Source organism: Tursiops truncatus, chromosome 1, assembly GCF_011762595.2.
Source record: "Tursiops truncatus isolate mTurTru1 chromosome 1, mTurTru1.mat.Y, whole genome shotgun sequence".
NCBI lineage: Eukaryota > Metazoa > Chordata > Mammalia > Artiodactyla > Delphinidae > Tursiops > Tursiops truncatus.
Window position 1 is genome coordinate 50,511,537 of NC_047034.1, and position 21,207 is coordinate 50,532,743.

The window sequence follows — 21,207 nt, forward strand, 5'->3', positions numbered from 1 at the left end:
CAGAGGACTTTTATAGTGGTGAGTATTAATGGTTCATCTAAGGTCAGCCCGGTTCTATGAAAGACATGTAAAGGAGAGCTGTATCCACCTTTTTCCCTGAAATTTATCTTCCCAATGGTTGTTTCGTTGCTTCTTTGCAATGGTTCCCACATCCTCTGCTTTAAAGCAAATTTTCAGTGTGGTACCTCCAATAGTTGATGCTTTTTATAAAGGAAATAGGGAAGCTAAATGAATAGCTAAAGAATAATTATCAAGTTCTTTGAGAATGTAAAAAACTGGATCAATATTAACATGCAAGAATGCTCAGTAGGGGGGAGATGATAAGTGAATATTTATACATGTATATGTATGTGTGCGTGCATTAAAAACATTTCTGCCTGAGTCACTGTCTTTAGACAACATAAGTTAAAGATAAGTTCTCATTCAGAAACAGGGTCAAAGGTAGTTTTATTTTTCTCCTTTGTCATCAAAGGAGACCACGTGCACTATATATAAAGCATGCCGGTAGGAAGATTAGCTTTACTGTCAAGCAATATAAGGGTAACAGAAACACACGTGGTTACACGGTAAAGGAGTTCAAGAGGAATTCATGGTAATACGATAGGAGGAACCGGGTCATAACTGCTTCTCCAATGAGACTGTAGAGTGCAGACAACCGAAGCGAGTGCAACTTAACATTATGAAATAGTTTCAAAAAATTACAATGAAATAATGTACCTTTTTATTAGCTTCATGTAAATTTTATATCATTTACTTTTGACTGTAGGTCGGCTTGGTGACGAGGGTATTTAAAGGAATTCTCCCGGGCATTTTAGGGAGCCTCACCTGGATGGCAAGCATCAAACGCCTTGTGCTTTTCTGTCCCAACTGTGCCTGCTAAAGAGCGAGCTGTGCACCTGGGGCGCTCAGCGCGACTAATTGATTTGACAGGTGGAGGTGGGACAGGGAAGGCTCTAGACCGACCAACCCTAAAAAAGGCGGTAGCATGTAGAAACGAACGTGGGAGGAGGTGGCTAAGGCGGATTCGGATGTGGGAGGCCGAGGTGCCGCGAACGAACCGAAGGGCCGGAAGACCTGAAGCAGCTGTAGGCGTGCCAGTGAGGTAGGTACGGGGTGTGCGGGGGACGGGGGCGAACCCACCCTCCGAGGAGAAGGGAGCTCGCGGACGAGCCGGGGCCGGGGCGGGGCGGGGCGGGGCGGGGCGGGGCCGGGCCGCCGGGAAGCCCTCCCTCCGAGTAGCGGAGGTGACTGGTCGGGTGGGGGGCGGGAGACGCTCTGTCCCACGCTCTCCTAGCGCTCGGTGGTTTAAAGATGGCGGCGGCGGCAGCGTTGAGGGCGCGGAGCCGCGGAATGGGGAGGGAAAAGGAGAATCTGTGAGGCGTCGAGAGGCAGCGCGGCGGCTGCTGTGAGGAGTCGGGTGGGGAGACGCCGGTGGCCGGACCGCTCAGGGCCGGGGCCTCGACTGGGAAGGAGAGGCCGGAGCAAGCGCCTGGAGCCCGAGGCCGGAGCCGAGGAGGAATGTGACCACGGGTCGGCGGGGGCGCGGGAGTACGCAAGTGCAGGGATGGGGCAGCAGGTGGGCCGCGTCGGGGAGGCTCCGGGGCTTCAGCAGTCGCAACCCCGCGGGATCCGGGGCAGCAGCGCAGCCAGGCCCTCCAGCCGCAGGCGGGACCTGGCGGGGCGCACCGCAGAGGCCGGCTTCAATATCTTCACCCAGCACGGTGAGTGTTTCCCGAGCCGGCGTGAGGGCGTGGGGAAGGCCGGAGGTGGGGTTGAGGCGGGGTGGGAGGCAGACAGGCAGCTCTAGGGGGTCGAGGGGTGCCCAAGAGTGGGGGCGGAATCTGCTGCCATCTGGGCCAGTCACGGGAGGCGAGTCACACCCCTCCCCCCCTCCCGTCTCCAGCCTGGCTGGCAGCTCCCGGGGGCGGAGGAGGAAAGAGAAGTGGTCTTAGGGACCTTGGATGGGCTGTCTTCTGCACTGGGACGCGATTGTGGGGCTCGGGGAAGACGGTGGATAGTGTCCTCAGGGGAGAGAAGGATGAAGGGAGGTGTGAGCTCAGTCCAGGTGTTAGTACAAGTCGGTCGTTAGCGACGGGAGCATGAGTTGTGCCTTGAGGGATTGGGAAATAGGAACTGAATCTCAGCAGGTAGTGGCCTTTGAAGTATATACGTATAAATCAGGCAATGAGCAGTGTCAGGATAGTGAACACTGTCCTGAAATACCCTTCTACGGGAAAGATAAGGGTAGTATCTTAGCACTTCGAATTTCTTTTTTTTTTTTTTTTTTTCAAACTGGAAATGAAGGGCTTTGCCAAACCATCCTCTGTTCTGCTCTTTTGAGTAGGACACATTTCTGAGATGGCTGGCAGGGGTTAGAGGTTGGTGGGCATCGTTAGGACTTTGGATACAAACAAGAGTTTTTCTTCCTACCAGGTGTGCATATATATATATACACACACACACACACACACACACACACACACACATATACATATTTACATCCTCTATATGGTCTGGAACCTATTACTTTGTCCTCATTATCAAGGTATTTTTAAAGCAGTTGTCTCCAGACTTGTGATCACGTACTCCAAGAATTTATGTATCTTTATTACTGTACTAATGGGTAACTTAGAAATGTACACAGAAACAGAATTTAAGAAAGGATGCGATGAAAAAATAAATATAACAAGAGTTCTAATAAATTTTTTCCAGCAGCCCAGTGGATCCTTTTGCATTTCCTCTGAGCTGCACCCACACCACTTTTGAGGCCACTTGTCTAGAGGAAGGAAGAATGGAGAAGGGGGAAAAAAACCAAAATTAACCTTCATGGAGTTGAGATACCCTAAGACCTGAGAGAGGCTGAAGAGATAGATGTGACTTCTGTATAAAGAACTGGCTAGTTGAGGTTGGATGAGAGGTAGCAAACGGGACTTTCACTGAAGAGCCATATGGAAAATAATAAAAGATAAAGGAGGGTATTCTATACTGTGTAGTGTAGGGAAGACGAGGAAGGAAAAGAAGTGTGAACTATTCCTCAGAAATGGAGTTTTGGAGGAAGTTAAGACAAATGATAGTATACAGAGAAAGAGATGAACCTTAGAAGCTGTGGCTGCTAGGTGAGTTGTATCAGAGTTCTGGGTTTGGACTTTGTGAACAACCTGAGTTTCCTAATGGAAGAGATATAGGTGATTTGGGCCATTCAGGAGTTACGTGTCTACTCTAAAAGATGTGAGTGAGCTTCTCTTCCAGGTATATAAACATTTTATGAAGGTGCCATATAAGTTAGTCTGTATCGAAATCACTTCCAGAAACATAGCAAAGAATGGGTAAATAGTTTTCAGGGAAGAAATGATCCAAGTAGCTTTGCTTTGTGGGACGTGTTAGTTATGTATTAAACTTGGCCCAGTAATGGTGATCCTCTTCCTCTAGCATCTATTCAGGATGTAAGATTTTCTGAGAAGGAGGAGATCATGAAGAATGGAATAGGAGGAGATTTTGAAGGATGAATAGAATTTGGATCTATGGAGCAAGAAAAAGAGGGCAGGCTGTGCAGGAGAAACAAGTGTGAACAATTGAAATGAATGTAATTTGTTGATGGACTAGTGAGGAGACACATCTGTCATGAGTTAAGCAAATCCTCTAGGAGTGAATCCTAGAGCAGAAATTGCAAGAATCAAGTTCTGGTCTTGGCTCCACCTGGCTGGGTGATTTAGTCACTTAACATCTTTGGGTTTCTTTATCTGTTAAATGTTGGATTGGATGATCTCTAAGGTACCATCTGACTCTTAAGATGTTACGATTCTACTGATAATTGAGAAGCAGTGGGAAGAAAACTTTGAATACGTTGGGTTATGGGCTGGGTTATTGAAAATGTGGCAGAGGAGTTTATATCCATTTACCTGATTGGTTAGTTTATAGGCTATGTAAAGAAAGCCAAGTGTGAGGTGCTGAAAGCCTTGGCCTTGAGTGGAGGCAATGGAAACAGGTGGGGTGAGTTTGAGGGATATTTCATGCATTCAACAAAGAAAAGTTTTTTGAGCACCTATTATGTACTGGGCCCTGGGGATGTTGCTGTGAGTATAACAAGGTCCCTGTCCTTGTGGAACTTAATGATTTTATGATTTGGTTTAGAGGATGAAAGAAGAAAGGACGACTTTGGAATACTTAGGCATTCTGCCTGGATTTGAAACCTGGCTTGACTGCTTATTATCTTTGTGACCCTGGACAAGTTATTTAACCTTTTTGTGCCTTGGATTCTTCATTTGTAAAATGGGGATAATAAGAATACCCGGTAATAATAGTACCTAGATTAATGAGTTAATATGTACAAGGCACTTAGGATAGTGCCTGGCATGTAGTAAGGGCTAAATATGTGTTGGCCCCGGCCATTACTACTACAACAACTACTACAATTAAAAATAGGGATGAGTCAAAGATAATAGGTTTTGAAATTGGCTGTATTGACAAGTTTGGAAGTTAGAAGCTGATTGAAAGGATGGGAATAGGGTAAGTTTGTTGCCAAAGACTAGTATGTAAAGAATAGAATTGGCAAATAATATAGGAAACAAAGGTTAAGTGATTACTGTTTTTAGACAGATGGGTGTTTATAAACTTTTATAGCTCAGAGTTTCTCAACCTTGGCAGTTATTGCCATTTTGGGGTGGGTCGTTCTTTGTCGTGGGGGTCTGTCCTATACTTTGTAAGATGTTTAGCAGCATCCTTGGCCTCTGCTCACTAGATGCCAGTAGCACCCCTTTCTGGCAAACTACCTCACCGCCCCCCCCCCAGTTGTAACAACCATAAATGTTTTCAGACATTGCTAGATTGCCCCTAGATGAGAACCACTGCTTAGAAACACATGATAAATTCTGGTTTGAATGAATAAATTCAATTAGATTCAAAAGCTTCTCAGTGGACCTGTTGTTTGACATTTACACAAAAAACCTGGCAACTAGTGTACAAGTCACTGTCTTGAGTTTCAGTATTGAGGTATTAGCACATAATTTCATATACGAAAGTTAGGTTTGACTGTTGAGTTTACATGTAGGTTTAAATATAGATTAAATATTGTATGTAGTCAGTAAAAATGTATGTACGTTACAGAAATGGGTTTATCAGAGTCCATGATTTTTCTTCTGTAGATAAAAGAAATGGTGTTTTCTCATTGAAAATGATATTTTTTTATTAATATGTAAGTTGTTATAATAATTTGCTTTGCCAAAAATGCCTTTTGTGAATGTAATTTAGAAGGAATAAAAATAATTGGGCTGTTTTTTGGTATGAAAGAGGTGAGTGCTGTGTGATTTTTCTGAAATCTGCTATTGAACCTTTTTGGTGAGCTGATGTTTTGTGACTAGTAATCTAGGGTTGAATACCTCCTTGTCTTTTTAATATCTGACATACATTACAACAGTTGAGTGATTTCACTTCAACTTTACTTCTTTCTCTCACTCATTTGCTGTAAATGCTATTAAAAATTAACCTTAAATTGTGAATTTTTGAGTAATAAAACTTTTCCCTTAAACTCATCAGTTTAAGTGGTCTGATTTCTTTATTTAGGATTTGTAGTTCATGTTTTAGTCTTTGCAGAATGAAAGATGTCGGCACCACAGGTTGAAAATGATACTGTAGAAAAGAACAGGAAGGCCGTTGCAAGGGAATTTTAATTATGGTGACCTAGTATAGTGGCTACTGATTCTTATGAGAACCAGACTTTTAAAAAGAAATCAGCTATTAGGTTTTTGCTAACCTCCAAATCTGTGTAAGTTACAGGTATCTGGGTGTGTCTGTATTTTTAGAAAAGTGACAAAATAATTTGTGGTACAGATTCTTTTATCACAGCCCAATTGACAGTAAGGTCTCAGGTAAATTTTGAAGTCTGAAGTTTCTCCTTAAGGGTCTTCAACTTGCTTTAAAAAGAAAAACCAGCATCTTTTCCCCTTGCAATTACTATACTATATCTTTTTTTTTCTCTTTACTCTCTCTGTCAAAATCAGTAATGATGACATTTGTGTAGTTTTTTTTTTGAGTTTATGAACACCTTTTATGTCCTTTATCTTATTTGATCTTTACAATTACAGTTGGCCCTTGAACAACATGGGTTTGAACTTTCAGGGTCCACTTACAGGCAGATTTTTTTCAATAAATATGTACTATAGTTTTATCGCAGTTGGTTGAATCCAGGGATGCCAAACCTGGATATGGAGGACCACCTGTAAAGTTATAAGAGGATTTTCGACTTCGTGGAGCATTGGTGCCCCAACTTCCTAGTTGTTCAAGGGTCAGCTGTACTCTGAAATAGGTGGGGACAGATACTAATCTTCCCATCTTATAGATGAAGAGTTAAGAGAATTAAGTGACTTCCCAAGGGCATACAGCTGTTAAGTTATGGGCCTGAAAACTCAAGCCTTTGTCTCCAAATCTTGCCATAGTGTAGAGATTTAGAGAACATGGGTTTTATTTTACTTTATTTTTTAAAATGCATTAAAAATATTTTTATTTGGTTGCATTGGGTCTTAGTTGCGGCAGGCAGGCTCCTTAGTTGTGGCATGTGAACTCTTAGTTGTGGCATGCATGTGGGATCTAGTTCCCTGACCAAGGAGCGAACCCAGGGCCCCTGCACTGGGAGCGTGGAGTCTTAACCACTGTGCCACCAGGGAAGTCCCAAGAAGATGGGTTTTAAAATTAGATACAATTGGGTTCAGATCCTGCCTTGTGTCTGACATTAGTAAGTGGTTTACAACTCCAACCTCAGCAGGTTGTTGAATTAAATGATAAAATTTTGTAAGGCTCTAAGTGCTCAGTAAATGTAGTTTTGTTGTTGTCATTGTTATTTACCTCAAGATGGTTGTCAAGATTACATGAGTCTAATGTGAAAATGTTTTGTAAACTAACTCAAACGCTGCTATTGTCATCACGATAGCATGCTGAAGTGTAGAATTGTCTTAGTATTTATATATATATATATTAAATTAATTAATTTATTTTTGGCTGCGTTGGGTCTTCCTTTCTGTGCATGGGCTTTCTCTAGTTGCGGTGAGCGGGGGCTACTCTTCATTGCGGTGTGCAGGCTTTTCACTGCGGTGGCTTCTCTTGTTGTGGAGCACAGGCTCTAGGCGCGTGGGCTTCAGTAGTTGTGGCACACGGGTTCAGTAGTTGTGGCTCGTGGGGTCTCGAGCACAGGCTCAGTAGTTGTGGCACACGGGCTTAGTTGCTCCGCGGCATGTGGGATCTTCCTGGATCAGGGATCACACCCTTGTTCACTGCATCGGCAGGCAGATTCTTAACCCCTGCGCCACCCGGGAAGTCCAGCATTTATATTTTAAGTCTCTGTTTTGTCTAAGTCTCTATTTTTCTCTCAAGTGACTCTTGATTATTAAAGGACTTTCAGAAAGCAGCAAAAAGGTAGGGAAATTTTGGGGATCTGAAATCACCTTAGACATGCCTTCCTTGAGGGTAAATGTTATCTTCTTAGGATTATTTGTCTTATGGGTCTTTCTTACTCTTTTCATACTGTTGTTTTTCTTCCTTCACAGAAGTTGAACTAGAAACACAGGCCAAGGCATATGTAAAGTTTAGGTTGAGACCTCATTCTAAGCTGGCACATTTGTTTGCTAGTTAATATTTAATGATTTTTTATATTGTAATCTCCTTCATCTGACATCCTTTAAGAACTTTTTGTGCCTCCTTGTATTATTTTTACCTCTGGTTATAAAGTTTCTTGTTAAAAGCATTTTTTTTTTTTCGCAGTACGTGGGCCTCTCACTGTTGCGGCCTCTCCTGTTGCGAAGCACAGGCTCAGCGGCCATGGCTCACGGGCCCAGCCGCTCTGCGGCATGTGGGATCTTCCCGGACTGGGGCACGAACCCGTGTCCCCTGCATCGGCAGGCGGACTCAACCACTGTGCCACCAGGGAAGCTAAAAGCATGTTTTAGTAGAACTTTTATAGTCTTAATTTTGTGAGTCAATTTGGGCTTTTTCTCATATACTATGTGTATAAGATTTCAAAATACGTAATGTTAACCTCATCAATCTTAACAGATTTCTTCTGGAATAGATAAATTTGGAGTGTCACTGTTGATACTTCACCAGATCATATAGAACGATTCTCAAATTTTAGTGTGGAGACCCAGATTGTTGGGTCCCATTCCCAGAGTTTATTATTTAGGTCTGAGGTGGGATCTGAGAATTTGCATTTTTGATAAGTTTTCAGGTGTTGCTGAAGGCTGCTGGTTGGGGCCACACTTTGAGAACTGTTGGTAATGTGAGATTAAGAAGAGTGGTGGATCGAAAGTAATTCAAAGATTGTCAGTTGTCAGAAAACATAATGTATTAACTCTTCTACTTAAAACTGGTTCAGAAGTCCATTTGTTGCAAGTCTAGTGTCCACATGCAGGTGTCCACTGTCTTATGCCACTTTTTTTGCGGCAGGAAGAGATGCTTTGGCCTCAACTTTTTTTATTAAATCTCTAAAAGTTCATATGTAGAAGGTCTGTTGAGAGGTGCACTTTTGAAAGAATCTTGTGTCAGGAAAAGGGAGTTAAGACACACAGAGTTCTGCTGACAGACTTAGAGCGGGCCTTAGTCTCTGGAAGAAGCTGTGAAGAAATAATTGCCACTTATTGAGTGCTGTGTGCCAGGCATGTTCTGAGTACTTATTTGCAGGGTTTTTTTCACTTAAACCCCATAAAACCTTGCTTGCTCAAATTGAAAAAGATAAGAGACCAAAGAAATTGGGATACCTATTTGTGATTCTGTAGTTATGTGTGATGATGCCTAGTTTCCTTTTGGAGCTTGTGTATATGTACATATGTATATGTATGTGTGTGTATATAGGAAGATTTTTAGTTTTTTTTTTTACCCTATCTCTCTTGAGACCAATGATGAGGGTTTCAGAATGGTAGACCAGGGTTAGATCTATATACTTACTCTGTGGCTATGGATTGAGACTTAGATGTTATGGCCTAACAAATGGAGCAGTAGGCGCTCACAGTGCAATTTGAAATCTCATGGTAATGTTGAACTATTGGCTTAACCTCTAGACTTAGTATTACTAATGTTTCTTATTTAAAGACTTTATATCCCCCACTCCTTCTTGATAGATTACAACTCTCCTTTTCTCCTTGTATTGGAATCTATGTAGCCACTTAAAGTGATCTATTTAGTTTATTAATATGCAACTTATAAAGACATTTCTTTTTCCTTTTTAGGTAGTATGATAGAATTAAAAAAAAACTAGTTTAACACTCGAGTATTTTCTATGTTTCTTTATTCAGTTATTTTACAGTAATTGCCTGTGTTAATATCTCAGAATTTTTAGGTATAATTTAGAATTGCTGTCCAAAAGAATGATGTTGCTTAAGTAGATATTGATGAACACTCTCATGAAACAGTTAATAAACTAGTCTTGTGTGTCGGTGAGTGGGGAAGTGTGATATTTTGTATAATAACTGTTGGTTACTAATCTCTGCCTTTTTGGGTTGAGGGCATAATTTCAGTATGTAAATTTGTGATCATTGTACTAATTAGAATGATTTCTCAGTTCTTTTCTTTTTTTTAAATAAATAAATTTATTTATCTATCTATTTATTTATTTTTGGCTGCATTGCGTCTTCGTTGCTGTGCATGGGCTTTCTCTCATTGCAGCGAGCGGGGGTTACTCTTCGTTGCTGTGCGCGGGCTTCTCATTGCGGTGGCTTCTGTTGTTGTGGAGCACGGGTTGTAGCGCACGAGCTTCGGTAGTTGTGGCTCGCGGGCTGTAGGGCACAGCCTCAGTGGTTGTGGTGCACGGGCTTAGTTGCTCCGCGGCCTGTGGGATCTTCCCGGACCAGGGATCAAACCGTGTCCCCTGCACTGGCAGGCGGATTCTTAACCACTGTGCCACCAGGGAAGTCCCAGGTCAATTATTTTCAATTGAACTCTCAAATAAATGCACAGATAAATGCACGTTAACTATAATACTGTGACAAATTTTATTTTGGTCGCTTAAAAAAATGAGACCTATATTGAGCTTCTTCTCTGTCTTTGCTTTGTTCTGTAAATGTGCGGAGTCTATGGTGGTGGTACTGCGGGCTCCTCTGTAGTGAACTCTGCCAGTATTGGCTTTTGATCCAGGAGAACACAAAGCTCAGCAGGCCCAGGCAATTTATATTCCCTGGTTTGCTTTTCCAAGGAGAGGGAGGATTTAGAAAACCTTTCACTTGATGTGGTCAAGGTCAAAGAAAATTTTCTGTGGCTTAATATAATATACAATATGTACATATACAGTTTTGTTAACATGTTCCTTTCTATATGCTATTTCCAGCAAGTTAAAATAACAATACTGAGTTAGTACTAAAGATTGCCACTTAGCATTTTGTGGTTCCAGATAATTATTAAGAAAACTTGGTAATTTTCTTAGGGAAACTTAAAAATTTTCCTAAGACTAGCAGTACTAACAGGCATAATTCATATCACTGATCTTTTTCTTATAGGAAAGAAGCGTTGACACTTGAAGGTTTTTGTTATAGTAACTTTCTTTTATTAATGTTGAAATTTGCATTTTTTAATTGTGTGAAAATATATAAAGGTATCTCAATGTAAAAAAAAAAAAATCAGTACAGAAGCATGTAGATTAGACATGAAAGTCCTCTTTGATGTTCCGACCCATGATCCATATTCTCTTGTTAGAGGAAACTACTGTTCATGGTTTGATATGTTATTTTCCCACAACTTTTTATGTATTTATATTTATGTGAGTGCACATATTAATACTTCTCTTGCCATTTCATAAATGCAAGTAAATGCATTATACAGTATGAATTTTTTTCTCTCAGATTTGTTTTTTGCATTTAATATGTCTGGAAGACCTTTCTATGCCAGGATGTGTACATTTCTCATTCTTTTCAATAGCTTTATAGTGTTCTGTGCTCTTGATATATATTTTAACCATTTTGTTTAGATGTTAACCATTTTCTTATTGACGAATATTTGTTTACAAGATTGTTAAAGATCTCCTGTTTTCCTCATATTTTTCTTATTAGCAGCTTGAACCTTTCTGAAATTTATATATACATATTTGAGATTGGAACCAACTTAATGTTTTTCCATTGTACTAATAATTGAATAGTTCATCAATTTCCACTGCTTTGAAGAGCTGTATTTCTTATATATTTAATTCTCAAATGTCCACATATCTTTTTAAAACTCTTTCCATTGTTCCATTCATCTTTATTTCTTCCTGCACATTGTTAACATTTTAATTATGGTAACTATATTATAAGCTTAAAGTATATATGTTTACCTGGGTAGCTCCCTGTTATTGTGTTACTTTTCAGAGCTTATTTGGATGTTATTGCATATCATATCTTCCAAAGATTCTTAGGACCAGATTGTTAAGATTCAGAAATCTTGATGGGATTTTGATAGTGATTGTACTGAATTATAGGTTAATTTGAGGGTGAATTGACATTGCTGCATTATTGTGTCCTTACATCTAAGAATATGGTGTCCCTTTGCCAGTCTAGGTCATCTTTGTGTCCTTAAGTAAAAGATTTTCCATTGATTTCCCATTGTTTTTGGACATTTCTTGTTAAGCTTATTGGTGGGCTTCTTAAAATTTTTGTTGTGATCATAAGTGTAATTCTTCTGCATTACACTTCCTAATTGCTAGTATATGAGTAGTGATTTTTGTTTGTCAGTCTTGGGTCTGGTCGCCTTTCTGTATTCGTATTGCATCTAATCATTTTCCCTTTAATTCTCTTTCTAGGAAGGCAACCAGATTTTCTGTAGTAGTAACTTTCTACCAACACTTTTATTTTCTTAAAACTTATATTCCTAGAGGCCTTTTTTTAAAAATAAGGAAGAGTTTTAAGCTGTTATTACTATTCATTCTTTATCACACTTCTGTACTGTAAGGCGTTTGGTTGGAGGAGGCATGGTGGAAGTAGGAGTGGGTTGCAGGGAGAGAGACCGTCTATCCTTTTTCTTAATGAATTCTGGTTACTATTATTGGTGGTAACAATACATGTTTCATCCATTTATTTTCTACAAAATAGCTAAGGTATATATAGTACATATATCTAAAGTATATATATAATAAATGTATATATACACATAAATATCATATATATATTATTAAGTGTACCTTCAGAGAAATTGCCTGGTGTGTGTGTGTGTGTGTGTGTGTGTGTGTATATATATATATATATTTTTTTTTTTTTTTTTTTTTTTTTTTTTTTTTTTCGGTACGTGGGTCTCTCACTGTTGTGGCCTCTCCTGTTGTGGAGCACAGGCTCCGGACGTGCAGGCTCAGCGGCCATGGCTCACGGGCCCAGCCACTCTGCGGCATGTGGGATCCTCCCAGACCGGGGCACGAACCCACATCCCCTGTATCGGCAGGCGGACTCTCAACCACTGCGCCACCAGGGAAGCCCTGCCTGGTATATTTTAATACGGCAACTAGAGAAATTGTTTCTCTACATTTTGCATTAAGAAGTGTCATTATTGGTGACTAGCGTCTAGACTAAAGCATACAATTTATGTTTTTGCACCGAGGGGAATATTAAGTTTGGTAAATACATTCCTAATGTTGACAATTCATAGTCACAGTGCTACATCAGTAGTTGAGACCTCTGAACATTGATTTTTGGTAAACGTAAACCTTTTAGCTATGAAAAAGATGTATTCTGTGGATACTATAGAGGAGTTCCGGATTCTCTCCAGTTAGCATCTGGACTTGTGTTTAGCTTCTGAATCAATATATATATTTTTAACTATGCCAATAATCCATTAGCTAACTCGAAGACCAGATTCGGTGTGGAATGATTAATTCTGTGAAACTGAGAATTAACTTTAAGGAGGTATGAAGAAAGAATATTTTCTTTTATAAAAATGTATATTTATCAGAAGTTAAGTTTCTGATCCCAGTAAATTCTTGTCTATTCTTCAGAAATAGAAATAAAATGTGAAGAAAGCATTTTTTTAAAAAAGTATTTCAAACATACAGAAAAGTAGAGCACATAACAGAATGTCCAAGTACCCGCCATCCAGATTTAACAAATGTTGATGTTATGTCACATTTTTTTTTTTTAATAAATTTATTTATTTATTTATTTTTGGCTGTGTTGGGTCTTCGTTTCTGTGTGAGGGCTTTCTCCAGTTGCGGAGAGCGGGGGCCATTCTTCATCGCCATGCGCAGGCCTCTTACTGTCGTGGCCTCTCTTGTTGCAGACCACAGACTCCAGACGCGCAGGCTCAGTAGTTGTAGCTCACGGGCCTAGTTGCTCCGCGGCATGTGGGATCGTCCCAGACCAGGCTCGAACCCGTGTCCCCTGCATTAGCAGGCGGATTCTCAACCACTGCGCCACCAGGGAAGCCCGTGTGTCACATTTTTTAAAAAAGAAAAGATTATAGAGACAGTTGAATACCCTTTGCAGACCTTCTCAAACCCATTCTTCTCCCTTCCTATCCTGAGTTTTATACTACCCTGATGGTGTTTATCCTTCCCTTCTACATAGTTGCATTTTATATTCCACTTGTAATTATCTGTAGAGGGTGTGTGTGGGGCAGGTGCCAGTTTGTAGCTTTGTATGTTTGAAAGATTTACATAAATTCTATGCCAGATGTATCATCTTGCAACTTTCTGTTTCTATCCTGTGTGTTTCTGAGATATATCCATTTGAAATATTATAGTTCAGTATTCCACTGTGTAACTATACCACATTTATTCAGAATTTTTCATATTGATGGTGGGTTGTTTCCAGTTTTGCATAAAATAGGTGCTTGGAGTTGCTATTTGCTCTCACCAGAAAACTCTTTATAGTTATTTTTATCAGAGATATATGTGGAGAGTTTATAAATAGTCAAAGAATATGACAAGATTTGAAATGGAAAAAAAAGAAAGCAGGGCTTCCCTGGTGGCGCAGTGGTTGAGAGTCCTCCTGCCGATGCAGGGGACACGGGTTCGTGGCCTGGTCTGGGAAGATCCCACATGCCGCGGAGCGGCTGGGCCCGTGAGCCATGGCCGCTGAGCCTGCGCTCTGCACCGGGAGAGGCCACAACAGTGAGAGGCCTGCGTACAGCAAAAAAAAAAAAAAAAAAAGGAAAGCAGCCCCGTCCCTCTTCCTAGGTTGACACTGTCCAGTATAGTAGCTAAAATGTCCTTTGTCCTCATTGAGAAGAGCTGTATTAAAATAAACACTACATTTCAAAAACTCAGTATGAAAAAAGAATGTAAAATATCACATTAATGTTTTTATGTTGATTACATGTTGACACGATAATGTTTTAGATATGTCAGATTAAATAGATTTTTAAAAAAATAAATGTATTTATTTCTGGCTGCGTTGGGTCTTTGCTGCGCACGGGCTTTATCTAGTTGCGGCGAGCAGGGGCTACTCTTTGTTGCTGTGCACGGGCTTCTCATTGCGGTGGCTTCTCTTGTTGCGGAGTACGGGCTCTAGACGTGCGGGCTTCAGTAGTTGTGGCTCCCGGGCTCTAGAGCGCACGCTCAGTAGTTGTGGCGCACGGGGTTAGTTGCCCCATGGCATGTGGGATCTTCCCGGACCAGGGATCGAACCCATGTCCCTTGTACTGGCAGGCAATTCTTAACCACTGCACCACGAGGAACTCCCTAGAATAGATTGTTAAAATTAATTTTATGGATTAAAAAATTTAACCTAGCATCCAGAATATGTAAAATGACATATTTTTGCTCACATTTGTGGCTTGCATTTCTGTTGGACAGTTCTGCTTTAAATGGTAAGCTCTATGAGAGCAGGAACTTGATTGATCTTGTTCACCACCGGAGTCCCTGTACCTTTAACAGTGACAGGCACAAAGTTGACCCTCAATAAATTTAAATGAATTGATACATTCAACAAGAGAAGTTATTTTTTGCATTGTTCACTTAGGAATATTATACCTGGCATGTTACAGTGCAGAGTTTATTCCATAGAGGTGCTTTGAGTTTTCTTTGCAGTTACTGATTGGAAAAAAGTTACTTTAAATTTGGCTTTATTATCCAGTGTGTGTTTTTCCTTTTACTACCGTATTTTTAACTTAACTGCACTTTTAAGTCTTAGGATTTCATAATGTTTTCATTCTGTCTTTATCATTATATTTTTCATTTTCTATTTTATTCTGTTATTAATCCTGCTGTTTGGGAAAATTCTAATGGATTTGTAAGTTCTTTGATCTAATTATTTCAAGTTATTTGTTCCTTGAAATTACTAGCTGTCTTCAAAGAGAAAAGTCATCTTGGCCATGGGCTGTATCAGGATGGCTTTAGCTCTGGCAAATTTTCTACCACACTGTTACTTTTTCAAGTCTGAGGTCATGCTTATCCTTTTATGTTTATCTGTTTATTCTTTTTTCTTGGCAACATATAAAATCTTTTTATTTTAAAAATTCTTCCTCTTTTTTTCTTCCAGTTTATTGGGATATAATTAACATATAACCTTATCTAAGTTTAAGGTATACAGCTGTTGATTTGATACATTTATGAATTGCAGTGTGATTACCATCATAGCAATTAACTGACACTTGCATCAAATCACATAATTACCATTTCTTTTTTGTGGTAAAAACATGTAATATCTACTCTTTCAGCTACTTTCAAATATATAGTATTGGTATTATTAGGTATAATCACCATGCACTATATTAGATCTTTAAAACTTGTTAATCTTATAACTGGAAGTTTGTACCCTTTGACCAGTGTCTCCCCATTTCCCCTGCTTCTTAGGCCCTGTTAACCACCACTCTCCTCTCTTGCTTCTCTGAGTTTAGCTTTTTTAAATTCCACATATAAGTGATATACAGTATTTGCCTTTTTTCTGTCAGACTTACTTCACTTAGCATAATGCTCTCAAGGTCCATCCAAGTTGTTGCAAATGGCAGGATTTCTTCTTTCTCATGGCTGAATAATATTCCATTTTGTGTGTGTGTTTGTGTGTGTGTGTGTGTATCTCCCATCTTCTTTATCCATTCATCTCTTGATGGACACTTAGGTTGTGTCCTATCTTGGCTGTTGTGAATAATGCTTAGTGAACGTGGGAATGCAGATACTCCTTCAAGATGCTGTTTTCATTTCCTTTGAGTATAAACCCAGAAGTCTGATCACTGTTCATATGGTAGTTCTATTTTTAGGTTTTTTTTATTATTATTATTATTTTTTTGTGGTACGCGGGCCTCTCACTGCTGTGGCCTCTCCTGTTGCGGAGCACAGGCTCTGGACGCACAGGCTTAGTGGCCATGGCTCACGGGCCCAGCCGCTCCGCGGCATGTGGGATCTTCCCGGACCGGGGCATGAACCCGTGTCCCCTGCATCGGCAGGCGGACTCTCAACCACTGCGCCACCAGGGAAGCCCTATTTTTAGTTTTTTGAAGAACGTCCATACTGTTTTCTGTGGTGGCTGCACCAATTTACATTCCCACCTACAGTGCAGAAGGGCTCCCTTTTCTCCACACCCTTGCCTGCCAACCCTATCTTTTTTTTTTTTTAAATGATAGTCATTATAACCAGCATGGGGTGATACCTCTTTGTAGTTTTGATTTGCATTTCCCTTGTGGTTAGTGATGTTGAGCACCTTTTCATGTACCTGTTGGTCATTTGAATGTCTTCTTTGGAAAAATGTCTATTCAGATTCTCTGCCCATTTTAAACTTAGTTTTCTTTGTGTCTTTCTTTAATTTTTGGCCACACTGCGCGGCTTGCGGGATCTTAGTTCCCTGACCAGGGATTGAACTGGCACCCTCAGCGGTGAAAGCATGAAGTTCTAACCAGTGGACTGCCAGGGAATTCCCTGCCCATGTTTTATTTATTTATTTATTTTTTTGCGGTACGCGGGTCTCTCATTGTTGTGCCCTCTCCCGTTGCGGAGCACAGGCTCCGGACGCACAGGTTCAGCGGCCATGGCTCACGGGCCCAGCCGCTCCGCGGCATGTGGGATCTTCCCGGACTGGGGCACGAACCCGTGTCTCCTGCAGCGGCAGGCGTACTCTCAACCACTGCGCCACCAGGGAAGCCCCCTGCCCATGTTTTAACTGAATTGTTTTTGTGTTATTGAGTTGTATAAAATTCTTCCTCTTAAAGCTTAAGAGCTTGGTAGGTAGATGTTTGAGGAGTCTGTCTTAAATGATTATTTCTCAGTCTTTATATCATATACCAACTGTCTTTGGTTGTCCTTCTAGTTCAGGAAATTTTGACTCTTTCCCTGGTTTCCACATTATTTACCTTTTCTGTTTCCTCTGTTGTCCTTATATTTATAGATTAGTTCTCATTGATCTTTTTTCTGTACCTCACCACTGGTTTCTTACTATTATAAAGTTTCATCAAATTTATTTTTGATTTACTTGTGTTGAACTATTACTCTGCTGTAGTCGATTCTTCTATCTTAGCAGTTTTCTGTGGGTAATGTGTGTGAGTAGGACTCTTAGTTACAAGTAGGAGAGACCGACTCCACATTATGTAATACCTAGAAATTTATATGGAGATAGTGGAGGCTCAAGAACAGGAATGCAGCCAGGCTGGCCCAGAAACAGGACGTGGAAGGCTGCTAAAAACTCAGGAAATATTTATTTTCTGTCTCTTGTTTTGACTTCTGTTTGCTCACTTTATTCTCTCTTAGACATTCAATTCATACCATACTTGCCTTCTTTTTTTTTTTGGTAGTCTCTTCTCTGACCAAAAGGATGGTCTATATTAAACTTGAATTTCTTAGTCTCGGTTCCAGATTCCCAGGAGAGTAGCTGTGATTGGTGGTCAGATCACCTCCATAATATTGACATTTTGGGTTGAATGGTTCTTTGTGTGGGTTATCCTGTACATTGTAGGGTGTTTAGCAGGATTGTTGGCCCCTGTCAACTAAATGCCAGTAGCGCTCACCTTCTAAGTGTAACAACCAAAAAATGTCTCTAGATATTGCCAAAATCCCCTTGGAGATAAAATCACCCCTGGTTGAGGACCACTGATCTAGAATGTATTTAGCTGCTCTGGGCCTACCACTGTGTGAGACTGATGTTTCAGGAGAGTCTTTGCGAGCTAGGCAGGTACTCAAAATGCTATAATTATTTTCTGTTTTTTGTAGCAACTATAAATTAGCACTGTTTTTCATTATTTTTAGGTATTCCTTTTTAAAATAATTTTTTCTTATTTAAAGTATTTGACATTAACATGTTTCTTATTAAAATATTCAACTAGAGGGACTTCCCTGGTGGCACAGTGGTTAAGAATCTGCCTGCCAGTGCAGGGGACATGGGTTTGATGCCTGGTCCGGGACGATCCCACATGCCGCGGAGCAACTAAGCCCATGCGCCACAACTACTGAGCCTGCGCTCTAGAGCCCAAGAGCCACAACTACTGAGCCCATGCTCCACAACTACTGAAACCCGTGCACCTAGAGCCCATGCTCTGCAGCAAGAGAAGCCACTGCAATGAGAAGCCCGTGCACCACAATGAATATTAGCCCCCGCTCGACGCAACTAGAGAAAACCCGCGCGCAGCAATGAAGACCCAATGCAGCCAAAAATAAATAAATAAAAAAATAAAATCTTCAACTGGAGTTGTAGTGCTTACCATTTTCGGCCATTTCCCTGAATCTCTAAATTTTTCAATCTGCTACAGGTTTATATTTTTTTTCCTTGAGGGTGAGTGTATGTATATATGACGGTGTTGGTTGTTTTAAGATAAAATTTATGACTTTGGTAGCCAGACAGACAGAGGTATAAAAATTTAGAACTGGAGTAGACCTTAGAAATTATGTATTCTGGGACTTCACTGGTGGGCCACTGGTTAAGACTTCACCTTCCAATGCAGGGGGTGCTGGTTGCATCCCTGGTCGGGGAGCTGAGATCCCACATGCCTCGTGGCCAAAAAACCAAAACATGAAACAGAACCAATATTATAACAAATTCAATAAAGACTTTAAAAATGGTCCACATCAAAAAAGAAATTATGTATTCTGATACACTTTTTTTCTTTTTTTTTGTCTGTGCTGCGCAGCTTGCTGGATCTTAGTTCCCTGACCAGGGACTGAACCCCAGGTGCTTGGCAGTGAAAGCGCAGAGTCCTAAGCACTGGACTGCCAGGGAATTCCCAGTATTCTGGTACCCTTGATTTACAGATGAATAAACTAATGCTTAGGCAGATGAAACAAGTTGATCATGGACCCATAGCTTAGTAGTAGAGCACAGAAAGATTAGAGTCTAACTTTTATTATTTTTCTAGGTTTAGTTTCTAGTTACCTTTGGCACCCATTTTTTGTTTTTGGTAGTCTTACTTATGTAGTAATACTTATTCAGCATTTATATGTTAGTCTACTTCAGGTGTTATCTCATTTAGTCCTTGGCAAATAAATGATGAAAGCGGTCTCACAATAAGACATGTCTAACTCTAAACATTTTGCTCTTAACCATTGTGCTTTAGCAGTATAATAGCATTGGGAAAGGATTGGTTGCTGTGTCCTGGACACTTTATTCTACCCTATCACTTAATCCTCAACACAACCCCAGAAGCTATATATATTTCCTGGTTTTACAGATGAAGATGTTTAGCTAAGAGAGAGTAAGTCTCCTACCTTAAGGCCACATAACTAGTAGGAAGCAGAGCTTGACTCAAGTTTTGTGGTTTTCCCAAGTTTGTGCTGCACCTAGGGGGAGATGTTCTGCACTGATGCTCCACTGTCTTCCCAAAGCTTTCATGGTAATAAAATAGAAGGAAAAATACAATATAACATATACAATTCACTTTATTAAGGATTAATAAATATTACCATTTTATTTTGAGACTAGCCTTCATGTACTTGTTTTGTGCCTTCTTAGGTATTTTTTATTTTATTTATTCTTTTTGCCACGCCGTGCAGCATGTGGGATCTTAGTTCCCTGACCAGGGATCAAACCCCCACCCCCTGCATTGGGAGTATGGGGGTCTTAGTCACTGGACCACCAGGGAAATCCCCTTAGATATTTTTTAGAATTGAATTTAAAAGAAATACTAATAAAAGATAGCTAGATAATTACTATTAACAGGAAAATATTTTCTTAAAAAACTATATTTAAGAGATTACTGATCTACCAGGAATGACTTTGTGTTTGTTACCTAATCTTGATGTAAACAGATTTTTCACACTTGCAGTTCTTGAAGCTTTTGGGTTTTCTAGTTGAGTGCTTTCAATTATAACATCAGTCAGTGCCATTTATAAGCATGCTGTTAATAGCTATGGACTCTGGTGTTAGACTATGTGGGTTTAGATCCTGGATTAAATTTATGATTTAGCATACCAATATCTTGACATAGGTAGAAAATAAATAACTTGCATGGGAATACATAATTTCGAAGGTCTCTTAGGGTTCTGAATTTTTTATATGTGTCTGTTTCCTCATCTGTAAAATAGTCATGCTAATAAATAGTACCTGCCTCATACAGCTGTGAGAATTAAATAAATATTACATGTAAAATTCCCAGAGGGTGCGTGCTGAATGGTAAGTACTCAAAAAGTGATAGCTATTAATGTTTTTTTAAAGTTGCCTTTCTAACATGTTTATTGGTTAATGTACTTAACAATTACGGTAGCATTAAGGCTGAGATAATCTTGAGACCTTAATACAAGATAGTATGTTGTATTTAGGCTTCTGTCCCTTGGTTTAATTCCCAGATTTCAGTGCTTCTGGATATATAGTTAAGTATAATGTATAGTTTTATTTTGGTACAGTTATCAGCATTCTGATTGGATATTTCTAGCACTTCACTTAGGTAGATCACAGTCTTTCTCTATCACAAAGGGTACTTTTCTCTCTCACAAAGGTATCATCCTGAAATACCTTTCCATTCATATGAATAGAAAAGTTAGTTGTAGGGGCCTTAAGAAAAAGGTGGGGAGGGGAATGGTGAACCAGTGGAGCTAACTCCAGTGGAAGCGTGTGTTGTATGTGTGTACACTGGAGATCATGACACTCCATCGGTAGGAGTCGTGGTATGTCTGGGCCTCATGGAAACTGGAGCTAGTAAGCCATTAGAAATTAAGACTGCATACTCCATCTTTCTCTTTTAGGGGCTGCAAGGTTTTGGCATCATTTTTGCTCTCTGTATCTGTTCAGTTTTCCTTTCTTCCAGCTGGCTTTCTTGGTTTCAGCTTGTAGTACATGGAGTGTAATGGCTGCTCAGCTTCTTTATCATGATAACTCTCAATGTATTCTTTTGGCATTTATCCCTGCTGCTAAATGGCTCAGT

The 21,207-nt window shown here is 40.1% G+C and overlaps 1 protein-coding gene across 4 annotated transcripts in view; it reads left to right on the forward strand.

Annotated features, from left to right (window-relative positions):
- Nucleotides 1-1,243: 1,243 nt before the first annotated feature.
- ABL2 (ABL proto-oncogene 2, non-receptor tyrosine kinase) overlaps nt 1,244-21,207 on the forward strand; it is a 108,468-nt gene continuing 88,504 nt past the window's right edge. For all 4 annotated transcript variants that reach the window (XM_033854343.2, XM_033854365.2, XM_033854347.2 and 1 more), the window contains exon 1: nt 1,244-1,721. In XM_033854343.2, the coding sequence (XP_033710234.1) occupies nt 1,565-1,721 (157 nt within the window). In that variant the 5' untranslated portion in view covers nt 1,244-1,564. The remainder of the gene's footprint in view (nt 1,722-21,207) is intronic.